Source organism: Temnothorax longispinosus, chromosome 1, assembly GCF_030848805.1.
Source record: "Temnothorax longispinosus isolate EJ_2023e chromosome 1, Tlon_JGU_v1, whole genome shotgun sequence".
In the NCBI taxonomy this organism is placed as follows: Eukaryota; Metazoa; Arthropoda; class Insecta; order Hymenoptera; family Formicidae; genus Temnothorax; species Temnothorax longispinosus.
This window is the reverse complement of record NC_092358.1, coordinates 930,929-948,921: the sequence shown is the minus strand read 5'-3', so window position 1 is coordinate 948,921 and position 17,993 is coordinate 930,929. Positions and strand designations below refer to the sequence as shown.

The 17,993-nt window shown below is 45.4% G+C and overlaps 1 protein-coding gene across 9 annotated transcripts in view; it reads left to right on the top strand.

Moving 5' to 3' along the window:
* The window catches only part of Sv (paired box protein shaven), a 120,181-nt gene that overhangs the window by 80,385 nt on the left and 21,803 nt on the right, over nucleotides 1-17,993 (top strand). For 3 of the 9 annotated variants that reach the window (XM_071771609.1, XM_071771558.1, XM_071771550.1), the window contains exons 1-3: nucleotides 5,793-6,408; nucleotides 10,724-10,889; nucleotides 14,146-14,343. In XM_071771609.1, the coding sequence (XP_071627710.1) occupies nucleotides 6,123-6,408; nucleotides 10,724-10,889; nucleotides 14,146-14,343 (650 nt within the window). In that variant the 5' untranslated portion in view covers nucleotides 5,793-6,122. Of the gene's footprint in view, nucleotides 1-5,791; nucleotides 6,409-10,723; nucleotides 10,890-14,145; nucleotides 14,344-17,993 lie in introns of those variants that run through there. The other 6 variants (XM_071771574.1, XM_071771585.1, XM_071771564.1 and 3 more) reach the window with 3 other exon arrangements.

Below are 17,993 nucleotides of genomic sequence, written 5' to 3'. Positions count from 1 at the left end.
AGGCGTAGTGACGGCGCATAGATCACGGACGTCCACCGCGGCACGCGACAACACGTGTCCCGTACTCGCTACATTCAGCTACCACCCCTCGCGCCTAGCTACACTACGAGGGCAAATCCTCCAGGTTTTCCACCCACCGCCACCGCAAGACGACGACGAACCACTCGAGTGCGTCCCCCTTATGCGCGCGACACAACCCTTCTTCCAGCCATCATCGTAACGTTATTCATGCTTAATACGGAGAGCTTCTAGAAATGCAGCTTGCTCGGGAGAAGCGCAAGAATCCAATTTCTCTCCCTATTATTCTTCGGTATAAACGCAAATAGTATCTTTTATTTTTGTCGTCTACGTAAGGAAAGAAGAAAATCCAAGTTATTGTATCATGATACGAGTGGACGCTTTAAAGAATGAGTGTGAAATAATTCAGAAAAATATTATAAAAATTTGATTAAGTATTTGGTGTAATATAATTCATAAATATAAAGGAAAAAAAAACAAAGGAAAAAGTACGTTTGAATGAAGATGATCCATCATTTTTGCAATCGAATCGTCCGATATTATATTACACATTGTCATAAATCTGTCGACGATGCTCGACGCACAATAATAATCGTGTCTCTAAACAAGGGGATAACGAACAGAACGTAATCATATTATGATGCTTTGGCCTTTAGCTCCCGCGGGAGTGTCGGAGGGTTGTGTATTTGACATTTAGCATTTCCCGCGGGAAAGTTGCTTCTTTGTCTGTTGTCAAGGAATCCCATTCTCGTAACATTATCACGTATTTCAGAAAGATAAACGTAATACACATTTACATTAAGATTATCTACAAAAAATTCTCGCGTATTATATTAATTATCTGACTATATATATGTACATATATATATATGCTACGTACAGTCAATTAGCGAATCTGATTAAATTTCACAATATGCTATAAAAATTGATGTTATCATTCAATTGCGATATAATTAATTGAATGAAACATACTGTCGGAATATGAAAAAATTTGTGTTTTTTTTTTTAAGTAATAAAATAGCTGTGTCGCGCCGGCAAAGTCCCGTCGCAGAACGACGAGGATTTATTTCAAGGCGTTGCAATTTCTTTCTGTATCAAGCGGACGCGTCTAACCGGTCTGTCCGGGCGAAAGTAAGAGCTCCTCTTCTTAAGATTAACGATACTTTAGTGCTCTTTTAAAGAGATCGTCCTTCCATACCCGCGTTCCCCGGCAGGAATGCTCAGAATTAACCGCCACCTCAGCCGCCTCCTCTCATTCTCTACGCGTCGCTCTCCCTTCGCCTCGCGCGATCCCCACTTCGTTATTCTCCACCGCCGCACTACCCTCGCAATGGGAGGACCGAAAAAAAAGAGTAGCAATCGTCGGAACTTGAAAGCAGGGCATTTTATGATGACTACAAAAGTGGTTGCGGCCACCGTTGGGGTGGCAAGAAAGAGGGTGGGCACGGTGCGGTGAAACGAGGGTGAGACGCCACTACCACCACTATTGCTATCCACCGCCACCTCCTTTCCTACGTCCTTAACAGGACCAAGCGACGCGACGTAAGGGAGAACGGGTGAGATGGAAGGATCGAGAGAGCGCGGCTACCACTCTCGGCAGAATGGTGGAGACGGCAGGGACTTGAATTGATTGCTTTCATTACGCAAAAAAGTCGCCTTCTCTTTCCCTTCCCGCACGAGCAACCCCTCACCTTACCCTCCGTATTTTTAACTTCTGCCGTGCGACACTGGCGAATAAGTAAGTGCGCTATTTACATCAAATCTTGTGAGTTATCGCCGCCCACCTTTTCTTTCCTCCCGCTATAGTACCGCCATCGGAGGAACTTTGTCGGGGGTAAATTCTTTGTGTAACCGTTACAAGATTATGCGACAATGAAAATGTCCTTTGGATGCTACCGGAGTTAAATCGCGGAGCAGCTTAATCCTTGCTCTCGTAATTTTCAATCAGGATAAGATATATAGAATCTCTTTTCGAAAAGAAATATATTCGCCGGTAATTTCACCGTAATTTCTGAATCGTAACGAGCGATAAGAACATATATTATCATATGACGTATACCTTAACAATATCGTTAATTTCACAGATGCCCCGTTATAGTTTCGCGAACTTTTCGTTCTTGCACTATGATAAAGGAGATTAATGCGGCGGTCGGTCGCATAGATTAGGAAGGATAGTAGCTCGTCTAGGCACTGATTAGGGACAGCCAAGAGCACGATGCAGCCGCATTACCCCAATGATCGATGCACCCCGTACGGTGACCTCATCTGCATTTGCCCCCGCGTACACCGCAGCGATGCTTCCTACCCTCCGCCGCCTACACCGCAGGGCCTCCGGGTCCACGGTGCGTCCCTATTCGCCTACAAATGCGTCGTCTCAGCGTCGAGCACCGGTGCAATCATGTAGAGGACATATTACCCGTCAACGCGGCCGGAGCCGCTCGTTCGTTCAGGCAAATGATATGCCAAAGCGTAATCTCGAACGAGATCCTCGAGAGATTAGGTTCACCGGCGTAGTAATGACGAATGAAGGGTCCGTGCTCGTGAGGATCACGCGTCAGGTGAAGCAAGAATTTTTGCGAGGGGTGAAAATAAGCATCGGGATCTCTCCAAGGATCCGCCACGAAATACTAATTTATCATCATGTCGCCTCTATATAAGAAAACGTGCACGGCGATGTGAATTAGAAAATTACAAATCCCTGAATAAGTGAATTCTTGTTTGGAAATTAAAAATTCTCGTCGGTGAAGTAAGGTCAACCTCTTAGAGCAACCAAGAGCGAAAAATAAAAATCTTTCTCACACGTATGTCTCGAAAGTCGAGTAACTTTGTACGCTCCCGACTTCCCGCGCGAGTTCCGTCGATATTCTCACGAATCGACGATCGAATCGACCGTGTTGCTGCTAGGAAGTTTCGTTTCGCCCGAGTGCGAGTGTCGGTGTCGCGTACACCGGTTGCGCAACGACACCGTTTTGACAAGACACACATGTAAAGTTTCGCGATGTCGGGTATCTAGTGTCAGCGTGCGCAGGCCGAGAGGGCGGAGGAGGCGACGCGGGGATCTGGAAAGGAAGAAAGAGAGAAAGAACTCGCAAAAGAACGCACTCAAATGTAAACCGGACCCTTGTGAGATTCGCGGCCTAACGACGGTCCCACCAACGACGACGATGCCTGACCGCACCTTCCGGGCGATCCGGCCCGATCCATGCGGCTCAGAATAGGGCCCAGTTTCTTCCTTCTCGGCGTAACATTTAGAAAGGATGATACTATACGATCCAGTTGATCATTTTGATGTAAAATGAATCTTTTTAATTTTTACAGATAAAAAGTCTGTCTCTCTCTTTCTTTTTATTTCAGGCTTTACGCATATAAACACAACGCTGCACAATTTGATTAAATTTAACATTAAGATATGTTATAGGTATATGAACAAAATGTAAGCGATTTGACAAATATAAATAATACAGAGATGAGCGGCTCTATTTACGAGCGATAAATGTCGAATAGTTTGTACCATTCGAACTTTTAAGCGTTATAAACTGTAACTCTCTTCCGGCGAATAAGTATCTATATTTCACGATACGTATCATGTCCGAGAATAAGTTCCCAAGGAACGCGTTGCACAGGAGAGGGAGTACGCCGCAGTTCATAAACCAGTAGTATACATCGCGCTCCACCTTCCGCGCTTTAACTTCCCCACCTCGCAATGTGTAGATTGCAAAGCCCTTTTCTCCCTCGGCCACCTTTGCTGTCCCGCGGCAGAGTCCGTGAGCGGTATCCACGGTATTTGTCTCCACGTAATCAGTCTCGTAATTAATCGCGGCGATGCATGCCGCGGGACGTCGCGCGATACGCTCCAAGAGCGTTAACCCTTTCAGTGCTAAGTTATTGTAACGCCATAATACAAATAGGATCGCATACGATTGTATACAAAACATCGTGCTCAAGCAATCTTTACAAACTAAACCGAAATATCTCTAATATAATAGTCTCCACTACCTCCATGTTTTAGTGAATTGTTGGTGATGACAAATCGATGACGAAGAGATTGCCGTGAAAGGTGTAGAAGAATAATTTCGTACGTAAAGAATAAAAAAAAAGACTAATTGTTGAACAAAACTCGATTTGAAGTTGGAAATTCGAAGAAGTAGATTCCCGCTGAAGGAGAGACAATCAAATAATTTCGCGCAATATTGGCAGTATACCAGCCGACCAGCATTAATTTTTAAATATATTTGGCTGCGTGGCTTCGTCTGGCCGCCATTGTTCTTTTCTGACCCTTCATCTCCAAAATGTGACGATAAATAAGTTTATAGCCATTCGATATCCTTGAACTGCTCTTTGCGTACAGAAGGATCGATAAAATGAATAAATTATAACAATACGAGAGGAAGAAGAATTAAATAGAAACAATCGAAGAAGGAAACTATCAGAAGAACAATTCCACGAAAAATTCTGAAGATACATGAAAATCGTATGAGATCCAAAGACTTGAATTATTATGAAAATTCATTTTTCGTGAACTCGTTAACGACAAATCGACAAATACGTTTTGTTCAACCTTGCTTCGCGTACTTCTCCCATTCTTTTCCTTTCCTTGAATTTCTCTTTCATCGATCAGCGATCAAAACGCCATGATCCATTCCGCAGAATGAAATGCCACACGCCGCAGAAGCGGCCGTACGGTGGAGAGAAACCGGGGCGGGTAACTTTTAAATAAATAAAATCGATAGGGCGCGACATCCGAGGGAGTCCAAGAGGTACGACCTCTTCTCTCCCGGAGAAGAGGGACACTCTCATGAATAAGCAGTGCTCACAGGGGTGTGCGCCGCGTGATTTCGCGCGGGACTGTTGGCGGTAGACCAGCCGGCGAGCGTTTATTTCGCGCTCGCCTTCGTCTCTCTTCCATCCCGAGATCCACCGTCCTCCGCCACTCTCCTGCCTCCCCGCACCCGTCATCCGAGGGTCCCATACTCGTTCCCGCCGAGGTCGCCGCGATGCCAATAACGAGGTTATCCCGCGCGACGCTGCCGCCGTTTCCGTAGAAACCCCTCGTCGCAGGGTGCTCTCCCACCCGGCGGTTACATCGCGCCGACCAATCGGGCCCGGCTGGATGCTGATCGAGGGATGCAAAAGGCGGGGTCGAGCGCGGCGTGGGGATGAAAGCTCGCCGCCGCGAGGCGGGGGTCGAAAAGCTGTCCGAAGTCACGTGTGTCCGTCGGCAGAAGCCACCTTCGTACTCCTCGACGTCGTCGGCCCGGTTTTGCCGTGGCGGCACGGCTCGCGTCGCTTCTTCGGGAGCACGAAAACAACCGCGGCAGCTGATAACGATAACGACCAACGGACGTGAACGAGACTTGTTTCCCTTCTTTCCGCATACCGTGAAGCCATTAAGAATTTCGCGCCTGGACGGAGAGCGTTTGGCGTTTCGTTTGTCGCCAAGCTCGACGTCCCGCGCGTATCTCGGATTCGACCAACCGGTTCACTATCGCGCCTGTCTATCGCTTGTCAATAATTCACGGGATGAATGCTGTATTGAATAACGCGACATATTCTGATAATGCCGTCTTGAGAAAATCCACATCTCAGCGTGTTCAGCGGATCGAATACAGTGATAAGCGTTGACTACCTACTGAAACGTTGGACATGTTAAACTCTCACCTTTGTGTCGTCGACGAGACGCATGACTTGGATGCAGTGAGCTGGATTGGTGATTGTGACGAACGATAACAGCAGTGCATGTCGTGTATATCATATCTCGAGTGTACCTGTAACATACAAGTTCGTCGTTGATATTTCATACTTTTCACATACCGCGTACGTATAAGGACTATGTGCAATATGTCTCCTAAGAAGAGTCGAAAATATTACATAAAGCGCGCGTGAAAACTCTCGCACGTGAGATTTGAGCGGACACTGGGATCTTTGACCGCTCATGTGGACGATGTTGTGAATGGTACTGCGCGACATTTGTGAACGTGCGAGTTGTAGGTCAGATTTGATTTTTCGACGGTGCAGCGAGACACTCGGCACTTGATTCTCGAAGATGAAGCGACGGCCGACCGGGTATCCGCAGCCACCCGTCGTCCGCCACAAAGACGCTCCTGATGACAGTCATTGTATCGCATCACCATAGACCGACCCACTTCGTTCCCGTAAAAAAGAGACGAAAGCCACTTCTGGAAATCTGTGAGAGGTCTTTATCGGCGGTCAATAGGACCGCCCGTCCTTCGGATGCATTTAATACATTGCATATAAAATCTGCTCCGCTCCGGGAGAAGCAGGCAGCTGGATTCCCGATGGCCGTCGGGCCTGGAAGTGCCGCGATGGACCTCAGCACTACTCTGAGTAGTGCCTACCGATATAATCAAAACATGATGGAATATTACACTTGTAAGATATTTAACTCCACATATATTTTTTAAACGTCTCGCTAGAAAGTATAGGTCTCTTTTTATTTTCTTCTCTTCTTCACCGTCATAACTAGCACGACTGAATAATTTATCCGAGTCTGCTTATATTCGCGCGTGATATACGTATATTTCAAATTGGATTACAATATCAAAATTTATCTTTACAATGTTATTGTCTTACACAATTCTTCTTTTATCTTGTTAGATTATTGATATATCGCGAATATACTCGATAGCGTCGATAAATTTCAATCGTCACGATTCTATTTTGTTCGTTAATTCTCAGCTCACGTTAACAAGTATTTGCGGCCGGTGGCAACCATAACGGCATGATTTTAATAGATATTCTAGATATAAATGGATCTAACCTTGCGATCGGAGACTTTTTCTTCATACGAGGAGTTTTTTCGTTGCTTTCAATTTACCGTCTATTCTTTACATTTTATATTTCTTCTAACGCGACTCGAAGCTGCGCATAAGTTCGATGTAAATGCGATTATCAGCGGATGTCGATAACTAATGCAAGAAGAACCGCGAAACGCGACATTCTCGCGTGTAAAACGATTCTCTCGAGATCACACGATTTCTCTTGGAGTTCGCCGACGGAGCATCGATTAAATAGAGCAAACAAGATGAGAGGATCAGAAAAGAGTCGCGACTCCACGGTATCGGTGGGTAAACGAGAGTGCGAAAACAAGAAATCCAGTGGCCTTCGATCGTTAACTGAGCCGTAGCGGTACCAGTACCGACGAAAAACTAAACCGCAATCATTGTAGCTGACGATCTGCGTAGGAGCTATTCGCAAAAACCTTGAAACTCTCTCTTCCCTTGAATTTGTAAAAAAAAAAATGTTGCGCATCCGACAGTTTCTATAATAATGTGTTTGGTCCATCTCGTTGTAAAAAATTATTAATCAAATTATTATAATTTGTCTATTAAGAAATGATTTCTCGCATAACTTTGTCTAGAGCATTACATATAAAAATAACAAGTTCGCCGATCCGCAAGCATTTCCACTCAATCCTCAGTCGGACCGTATTAATTAGTTCGAGCGTTATTTTAAAGTTGTAGCAATCAAAATCACCGTACGTTCCGTTTATGAGCGCGCAGCTGGTCCGTTAAATCTAATGGAATGCTAATAACTATGCAACATTAACAAGAATGACGGCAATCACTGATCGGCCACGTGTTGTAAAATTATCTATAACGAACCGTGTGCATCCTTTTTACAACTCGAGAAATTTAAGAATACAACATTTTTATTCATCATAATATATTATCTCATATATTACGTTGTGTCATTATTCACTAGTAGTCCGTCAATGAGAAAATCTAATCAAATCTTTATTATCAATGACATTAACGTGCTTTTCAATTACGGCATAACTGTTCTGATTACAATAGCGAAATTCTAAGGCATCGCACGCTATACCGATGAATTACACTTGTACGCGTATTTTTCTAGCCAACAGGTAATAAAGTCCGTCGTATTCAGGCGTGCCGGCAATACATAACGCCAAGGCGTAATGTAATACGGGAACAAAGCAGCGCGATGCTGGAGAAATATCGAGTGACTACACGAGAATCTATATCAAAGTTCTTGGCTTCCAATATACACACGTACCGAATCGCCGATCGTGTATCACTAGGGCTCATTTTATTGGCTCTGGAATTCTCCTGGATCGGTCCTCCATTCCGCTAGCACACAAATGTGGAACGACGGCTGTATAAGTTTCCTCGCATATGTGTGCAGTCAAATATTTCCACCGTATACAAAGTTTAGATTCTCTTAATAGTCTAATCTCTAAATTCAAAAGAGCTAATCTACATACTTTGTAAAATTGATAAATTATAATTAATGCGTCTTAAATAATTTCATTCCTTTAAAAAACGCGTCAATATTCGCAAAAATATTTTTTCTTATCATTGTAAATATCATTTCTCTGGAGAAATCGGCTTTGATGAGATCTGAGAAACAACGCAAACCGGATTGAGTTATCTCAATTCAGACCGCGACGAGATTTCAAGGATATCGTTAGCGCGGCAGTAGCCATTGAGACATGGGCACGTCGCGTAATGAAAATGTAATGGCGACTCAGCCGATGGGGATCGCATTTGTCCGGAAGTAGTCCGCAGCAGCTCGGCGCACAGCCAGGTCATCTTATTTTGCATCGACGTTTTTATATTAGCGGTTCCAATTGCTTAGAATTGATTAGGAAAAACACTATTGGATTTCTCTCTCCGATTGTCAATCGAAACGGTGATAAAATCATAAATCCAATTTTATGGAATCACTAACTTGGATATAGCTCGAAATTGCGTGCGAATCATTGATTGACGATCGTGAACGCATCCTATCGAATCTTCATCGAATAAGAGATTTCTATTTCTATTGAAACACTTCGAAGCAAATAAAACGAAAAGTAACGAACGTCATCAATCTTCTTCAGGCTAGTCAAAATCGAAAGCTTGTTTTGGTTTTTCGTTACCACGATAGTTTCTAGCAAATCCCGCAATTTTTTATATTATATTCCCAGATATAAAGAAAAAGTTGCGACATATAGACAATATAAGAGAAACGTAATTACGTAGACGAGACGTTGCATCTCTCGATTCGACGTATCCCAGAAGTGCGGAACGGCACGGAGCGACGGCAATAAGCCCCAGTAATATGGTGGCCAGTTCCAGCGACGGCAGCAAAACTCGTAGCAGTAGCAATAGCAGTAGCGGCAGCTAGCCGATTCGGGGGTGGTCCAGGCCGGACTCAGAGCCCTCGTATAGCTGTGGTCAGCAGGCGTGACGGCGTGTGTGCGCGTAGGGTAGTCATGGTGCTTTCGCTCTGGCAATGCCACCATGATCCCAACAACTATCCCCCTGACTACCGGCCGCGCCGCGGGGATGCGACCATAAACGCGAGAGCGAATTGATTTGCGACCGGAAAGCGCGTATCGTTTCCAGTAATGATCGCGGAGACCTCATTGTCTTCGTGCGACGGCGAGATCATCGAGTGAACGATACGATATACGGTCAAACGGCAAAAAAATGTCGTGGTTCACGCCTCATAGATCGCGGTGTTACCGTAATTACGAAACCCCTCGGATGGAAATGCGAACGCGCGCGCGATGTCGGTGGCGATGACTCGTTGTCACACGTTTAATTTATTCCTTCGAATTGACTTTACGACGAACGGAGAAAACGTCGAAAATTGTAATTAGATGATAATTGTAATCAGAAAACTTGAAAGTATATGAATAACAATAATTCCCGAATTTATTATTTGCTCATCCCGATATAAGAATGTATTTGTCGGAACAAGTGTCAAGCAGAAAAAATATTCAGCCAGGCTGCCATAAGAGCGATAGCGGCCAACTTAACTCATTGTCGTCGAGGGTTCATCGGAAACAACGATGATCATCGAATCATCGGTGCACTGGCACGAATAGGGAGACATATGTCGCGACGCAGAACCCTCCATTACGATATTGGCTCGAACTTATCGCATTAGGCAGCTTTAACGCGCGAAAATGAAGCCTGCGAATGCGGCGGCATAGAACAGACACGAGTGGCAGCGGGGTGTAGACTATAATAATGAAATAATAATGAATGCTTTCGCAACATTGACCCTGGAATATTTCTCGATGTTACGAAAATGATGAGCCGGCAGAAATATTAAAGTTTGCGTTTTGCTCCCGATGCGTTCGATCTATCGCGTGCTTTATTACGTCACTACGACTATTAGATACCATAGATTTATACAGATGTCAAACATAAAAGTAAATATGTGAGTATGCGTGTATGTGTGTGTAATAAATCATTATTTTTAAAACAAACAAAGCGTGTGAGACAAGTCGCTCTCTCAACAGAAAATCTCGTCGGCGAACGGTACGACATTCTTTCACGGAATCTGTCAAGTGGAATAATTCCGTAGCGATAGACCGCTCGAGACAGAAGATTTACATTGGCGTTTGCGATCCGTTCTGCCAGCTTCCTTTAACGATCGTGGATCTAGCACGCGCGTGAAGCCTAATTCACACGCAAATCGCATTTAACACCGTGATTTCACGGTGGATTGTTCATGGCTGATATATTAACCTTTTGAATTCGTGCCCGGCACTATCACAGCTTTTGAAACCGAGACAGTATAGACAATATTGAGGCGGCTTACGTGTTTTTGCTATACAATACCAATATAGCATATTTCTTCTGATATAAACGTTATAATGCTCGGATTTATTACCAAGTTCAAAGAGTTGAGTCTTAGTCGACTAATGCATTATCGATCCACATTTTTCCAGGTCATGGCGGAGTCAACCAACTCGGCGGCGTCTTTGTGAACGGAAGGCCCCTACCGGATGTAGTCAGGCAGAGGATCGTCGAGCTAGCGCACAGCGGCGTCCGACCGTGCGACATTTCGAGACAACTCAGGGTATCTCATGGCTGTGTATCCAAGATACTGTCGAGGTGAGTGCCGCACTCTTTTCGTATCCGTTACAACCGCAGCCTCCCACCGAATACCGAATACCTTCCAGGACAGCGAGCAAGATGGGCCAAATTGTTAATCTGAATCCGCGAATAAATCAAATCTCTAAAAAAATCAAATCTCACGTAAAGATTAAAATTAAATCTCTGAAACGTGACTTATTTATTTGAACGGTGTAAGTATTCCGTGAGCAATTAACTGAAACGTATCAGAAATGTATAATTGTATCTGAAAATCGCATTTGCCAAGTTCGGAGAGCGGATAACGAGCAAACAACGTCGCCGAAGGGCAAGTGATTTATGAGGGAATCAAGTTTGTCTTGCCAAATGCCACGCCGCAATTTCCGCGCCGCGAAGTGGCCAAGGTCGTTCGAATCGCGGATAGAAAGAGAGAAGATGAGAAGGCAAAAAACGCGCGCGCGGGAGAAAGAGAGACTGCTCTTCCCGAAGCAATTTAATTAAAGACGCTGTTAGAATCGCGAAACGAACGAATCCGAGGGATGAACAGAGAGACGACGAAGCCGGAAGGAAGGAACCAGTCCTCATACCCTCGCGACGCGGGGGTGCTCGACGATATGCGGTTTCCATGTTTTTTCCACCCTCCAGATCCCCGCTCCGCTATATAACGGGTGGCCTCGTGCCGTTTTGATGGTCCGAACGTCATTCGCGTCCCCCGACTGAATATCATTGTCATATACGCGCTCTTTCATGAATCCCGCATAATAAAGGCCGACTGGATTATTTACTGCCACGACTAAAGTTACCATTTCCTCTTCTTTTCTTCGGCGCGGACCCCTTTTCGAGCGAGGATCGAGTCACAGAAACGAGATTTCGTCATTAACAATGTGAATGTCGCGCGCGATCCATCGGTTGAATTTCACTTGTGCGTCAAAATATGAGAGAGCAAATTTCGAACAATTTAAATCTTGGATTTCAGCACCGAAGGACCCGGAAGTAATGTCACGAGTACCGAAGGGTAATAACGCAATCTCGTTAACAGTCCGATACAAGCGCTATGGTTTTCGAGTGCCACGCGCTGCTAAATTTAAACGTAGACAGTGGAGAACTTAGTGCTAATTTCATCTAAATACATAGTTCTTCCGTGTGGGGTGTGCGGATGTGACTTTATGACCCGAAAATACAGTGAAAACATAGGGCCTGTCGACGACGACGACGACGACGACGATACCGACGTGGCATCGTTAAACCGACGCAAGCAGTTTATGCAGTCACGCGTCGCTGATAGAACGAGAATGCCTTGCGTCGTGATGCCTCGTTCGCCGAATCTAAGCGAAACCGGATACCGGGATTTTTTCGACTTTAGGCGAGGGTTCGTAAAATCGTTGACGAAGTCGGCGTTGAAAAGTCCGATGCCGGTGACCCCATGAAATCGAGTCGTTCCCCGTTTGCTCGGAAAACCTTTTCTGACTGCCGCGTCGGAGATATACAAAGTGCTCTTCTTCTTTAGGGTTACATTCGAAAGAAGAAACGCGAGAGGGATCGTAGTCTTGTTGTTCTTTGTGTCACGCTCGTGAATCTGCTTCTATATTCTAGATACGTCGTGGATTCTGGGGACTATGTAAAATGTTATGATTCTCGAGTCCTGCAAAACATCTTTTACTAGCATGCAAATGTGACGATACGTCTTTTTTCGCTCGTGTCGTGACGTTACGCAAATGTACGTTTTATTAACTTCTCATTCAATTAGCCGAATTAGCGATTGAATAATTAACATTTTTCTGTAACCTATTCTATTATTACGATTATACAATCCACTTCTTGCGTCACCGCTACACTTTTAATGTTAACGTGAAAATCAGCACGAGGCATTGTGGCCTCGTAATGAAGGGCGTAAATAATGCCATTTTTTCACGGAGGTGGTACTTTCGATTTCGCGCAAGACTGTTTCGAATCCATTTAAATCTGTATTAATACAGCAAGGGTGAGTAACACGCCGACGATGGCAAGGCAATTTGAAAAATCGCGCGATCTAATGGCCATTTCACGGTGGAGGCGGAATAAAGGGGACGAAATATTAACGGGTGAGCATTGCCATGTGGGCTTGAAATAGGGTTTTACACCAGATATGATCGCAATAATTTCGTGGGGATGGCGAGACCCAGGTCTGTTCAAGGCTATCCGATTGTATAATACTTTCAGCTGTAGATTTACGATCAAATGTTTCTTTTTTCGACAATACAATAAAATAGCAATTGATAGATCAATGCAATCTGACAATTATAATAACAAAATATTCAAAAATAGTAACATATTTCCCAAAGAGTGATATTATTCATTCTAAGATAATAGAAATATACGTTACAGTTTTAATTAAAAAATTTTCATCCTTCTACAACAATCAAAATTCGTACAAAGGATCAGGTTGTCGCAAAGGACTATAATTCGGCTCAACAATACGAAACCCATTTTTCCTGTAACATGCAACGCAAAAAACTTGTTACGACGTTTTTATTCGCGCAAATATTTTTTACCGAAAAATGCAGAGGTCTAATACTGGAGCGTGTTCATGTTCCGCAGTACACGCACAAAGGTACACGCGCGCACACAAAATTGGCCAGATATCCAGCCGGTATGAGTCGATGCCGACGCCGACGCCGACGCCGCCGCCGCCGCCGCCGGCGTCGGCGGCGGCGGCGGACCCACATCCATCAAGGCGGCCCACAAGCGAACCATTATTGCGGGCCATTCGGCGTAATTGAATTTAAGCACGAGCGAAGATATTATTTAACTAATTAGGCACAAAGGGCGCGTTCACGGCGGGCCAATCGCGATTGTCCATCTCGCGCGCATATATACGCACCCCGCCGGTGGGAGGCCCGGCGGAAGAGGAACGAATGAGAGAACGAGAGGGACGAAGAGAGGTCCAAAGAGCAGAGAGAGGGAGGCAACAGCGGGAGGCCAGAAGCCGTTTGTTTTAAAACAGCCGGTCGTTGACGCGCCGCTGGACGGCGATTCGTTATTCCGACGTTGGCCGCCCACCGCGGGAAAAACGTTCGTTCCTCTCTCTTTTTCCCCTCTCGACCTCCCATGTTCCGTGATAGAGCAAAAAAGAGAAAGAGAGAGAAAGACAAACTGCGAACTTTGGCAACCGATCTCTTGTCGGCATCGCGCTTTCAAGTGCAGTTTAAGACCGATCAAAAGATTTCTTCCTTCCGCGTGTTGTGATTATTTCATAAGATAAAATTAATTGTAATGTTACGTGAATTTTATTTTGTAGGTATTATGAGACCGGTAGTTTCAAAGCCGGTGTCATAGGAGGCTCCAAACCGAAAGTAGCAACGCCGCCGGTCGTCGACGCGATTGCTAATTACAAGAGGGACAATCCGACCATGTTCGCGTGGGAGATCAGGGACAGATTGCTGGCCGAAGGCATTTGCTCGCAGGACAACGTGCCATCCGTCTCTTCCATCAATCGGTGAGTCGATGTTAATGCTCCGACAATTTTTCTAGTATAAAGACACGTTTTATGAAGAAATGTCACTTTATTTCACTAATTGCCGGTGGAAGACAATAGATTACGTCGTTCCCAGTGATTACCCGAAGAATCGCGACATATGCTTCAACCGATCACTGGCGATAGGGACGCGATCAGCTATTCGCGCGCGCGCGCGCGCGCCCGGGCGCGGAGTGTTCGACGAGAGCACACCCTCGTATGTGCATCGAGATAAGTACGCATCCGGCCCGTCACCCCGATCCTATTGACCTTTCGCAGGTTCCTTCGGGACTGGGCCGATTAATTCAAGTGTTTTTGCGTCGCCCGACGATGCGGCGGGCCAACGGAACACGAGTACCCTAGGATGTTGTAGGGCCGCCCTTACGAGAGCGAGAGCGAGGGGGAGTGAGCTCCCGCGGGACAGCATTACAGCGTATCAGCACCGCACAAACTGAACGACTCGATCCCCTTTCGACCAACTGAAAAGCTACAAGGGTACACTGCGGGAAAAGGAATGCGTGGGTAGGTAGGTAGGACAGGAAGGGACAGAGAGAAGCGAGCGAGAGGAGGAGACACCGGGGTACCATTGATCGGCTCGCATATGTCCCGAGATTTAATCAGTCGCTACTTAAGACCTTATCTCCCGCTTAGTTTACAAGGGCCAGGCTATCTTTCTCCAAGGTCCGATTCTGTCTTTCTCGCGTGCGCGCAGTCGATAATGAAATAGAGCGTAATGCGAATCGAATTGCCGGCAAGTGAAATTCACTAACGCGATTTCTACGGACCGCAGCCGCTAATGGAAACGCACGCAAATGAGTTAGCGCCCACGTAACGACGTAAGTGCTATGCGCGGCCGCTTATTTAAATTCCGCGTCGTGATTGCGCGCGAGAGATTAGTCCGGCCACAATTACACTTGCGATACTGCATTCTCCTGCGAGAATCTCAATCGCCGTAAAAATCCATTCTTTCGATTCAGTCATAAAGTGACGATCTTCGACTTAATCAATTTTTCTTTTTCCTACTTTTTCACGATTTTCTTTGTAGCTCTTGTAGCTACACCATAAAGTAATTGTTACACCACGAGAGAAAGTTTTGAATAAACTCACATAACAGTGGTTACCCAAATAGAAAGCAATTAACCTCTCTCCGTCACATTCCCTGGTGTTTCGTCAAGCTTACTTTGCCCCATCATAAGAGTTACCTCGCACATATTTTCATTCTTCCACTATTCGCGTCGTGCGGTCACAGTAGCGTGAAACGTGGGCGTGTGTATGTACAGAATTACTTTCTGGCCGAGGTTTTCGATGTGTCTAGGATTGCAGTCGAGGGTGCGGCGGTGGCTTGTTGCTCGAGTGACTCCTCCACCTCCGGCTCCACCTCCGGCACACGCTCTCGCCTCCTCCTCACTCTTCGCTCCCTCTCGCTCTCGCCTCCTCTCTTTGGCCACGGTCTCCTTCTCGCTACTACGACTCCTTTTCCTCCTTGTCCCTATCCCCCGATTCGAGGCCCAGATGGCGGGTATTGATCTGAATCCGGAGAGCAGATCGCCTGGAAAAACTTACTCCGCGGATACTTACCTACCTACCTACCTACCTACCTACCTACCTACCTACCTATCTACCTCGCTTCGCTATCTACATGCACCTATCCAACGTACCATCACCCACTCACGTACACCGAACCCGCAACCTTCCGCCCTATCCATTCGGTACAAGTAAATGCATTTCCGCTCGACGAGTAACAGATAGAAATGCGCACGCGTTTGGGTCCCTTTAGAAAATGCCCACGCACTCAGTACGTACTCCCGCAGGCTAATTGTATAACGACTGATAACGAGAAGGACTTTAAATGCTACATATATATTCCGCGAGGCGTCGAAGCGAATATAGTTTCTGTCCGATACAGACAGATATGAAATTCATTGGGATGACGGTGCAGTTTCGTGAGGGGAAAGTAAGATCGTCAAAACGGCATGACGGCGCAGAGATTGTCATGTTACGACTTCATCTCATATAAACTTGACGAACAAATGCTGCGACTCTTATTGTTAGACAATAGTAGACAATTGCTATAAAGAAAAGGGAAATGGAGATAGAGAAGAATAGAAAATAAAAAAGAAAATCTTCAAATCGATCGAATCATGCTTTCGTCGACGAACCTTTGGTGCAGCTGGAAGTTAGTTTAAAGAAAAGAGTGCAAAGAGAGAAAGGTCTCGATATGAAATGGGATTTCGCCACGAAGAAACAGGAACTGGGTGCATCAACGACCAGAGCGCGTAGTATACCGGGATTTCTCCCATTATGAGCATGTCCCGGTTTTTCTAGCTTCGGGGTGGAGAAATAATGATACAGCTAATATAATGTATTGTCTTGCTTTGCCGGAGCACTTCGAAATGAAACCCGTCCGCAAACGCGGGACAGAAAGAGAAAGAGCGAGAGTAGAGAAGTAGCATGGGAGTCGTGCGAGATAAAAAAAAAGGCGGACCAGAAGAGCGAAATAATGGAGTGGCTTTCGCGAAAAATAACAGTTATATATCCCGTATATAAGACAGGATTGAGGAGAGCGGAAAAATAGGCGAAAAACGGAGAGAAGATTGGACGCTAACAGTTCCGAGCCTCTTCTTTATTCGCTAAAGACGCCGACACAGCGACTTCTTCCTATTGTTCTCATTGCGCGCTCTTTATGAAACGCAGAATGCCCGTCGTGATTAAAAAAGAACGTTTCCTTTGCATGGTTCTTACGAAGATAGCTCTTCTTTTTCTAGTAAAAGGAATTTCGTGTCGCCAATTTATTTAACACATTTAGCGGGTCAAAAGAGTATTAATCAGACATTATTAAACGTGAAATGTGTATGGTAATTAAAAGGAAGATGAAAGAAATTTAGAACATTAAATGCATAAATGTCGCGCACGATCGAAAAAGCGAACACATCTATTGTGAAGGTATGACATCGAAAAAGATGAAGATAAAATCGGGAGTGTCTAAAAAAAAAAAAGAATATAAAGAGAGAAGGATTGTCGAAGGAGCTACGGTGAATTTCAGGAGGAAATATTGATAGGCTCGGCTTCGGCTGCGGAGTCACGGTCGAGTAGGCGGCTCTCTACCGAGGTCTATCTTACACGTATACAAACCCGCAAAGGCCCACCCCTCTCTCAAACCATTCTCTCTTTCTCTCTCGCGCTTTCTTGGTGTCGATCCTTCTCTCCCTTCTTCTTCGTCGGAGGAGTCTCAGGAGCAGATCGATAAGGAGCGAGGTTCGCCCGAGAGCTTTACGCCGGGTTCACAGCCTCCTTCTTCTCGTTTCCTCGACGCAGCCCCCGACGTCACGCTCTCGCGTGCCTCTCGCATTCGCCTCCGAAGCCGCAAGTTACGACAGAGTCGATATCAGGGCCAAAGGAAGAAGCCGCCGCTCCCTTGACTTCCTCTGTTGTTCCGGTCGAGAATCCTTCGCTCGCGGGATATACTAGCGTTGGTGGACGATGTTCGAATTAGAAGTCAAGCTTGAAAGTTCTTTATGCGATAAAGATTCAAGAATTATCTTTCAAATGTAAATTTCAGTCATCGATCTTTTGTTTCATTTTCAACGTTTTATACATTATTCGGCGGATTAAAAAATTCCATCGCAGTAAGG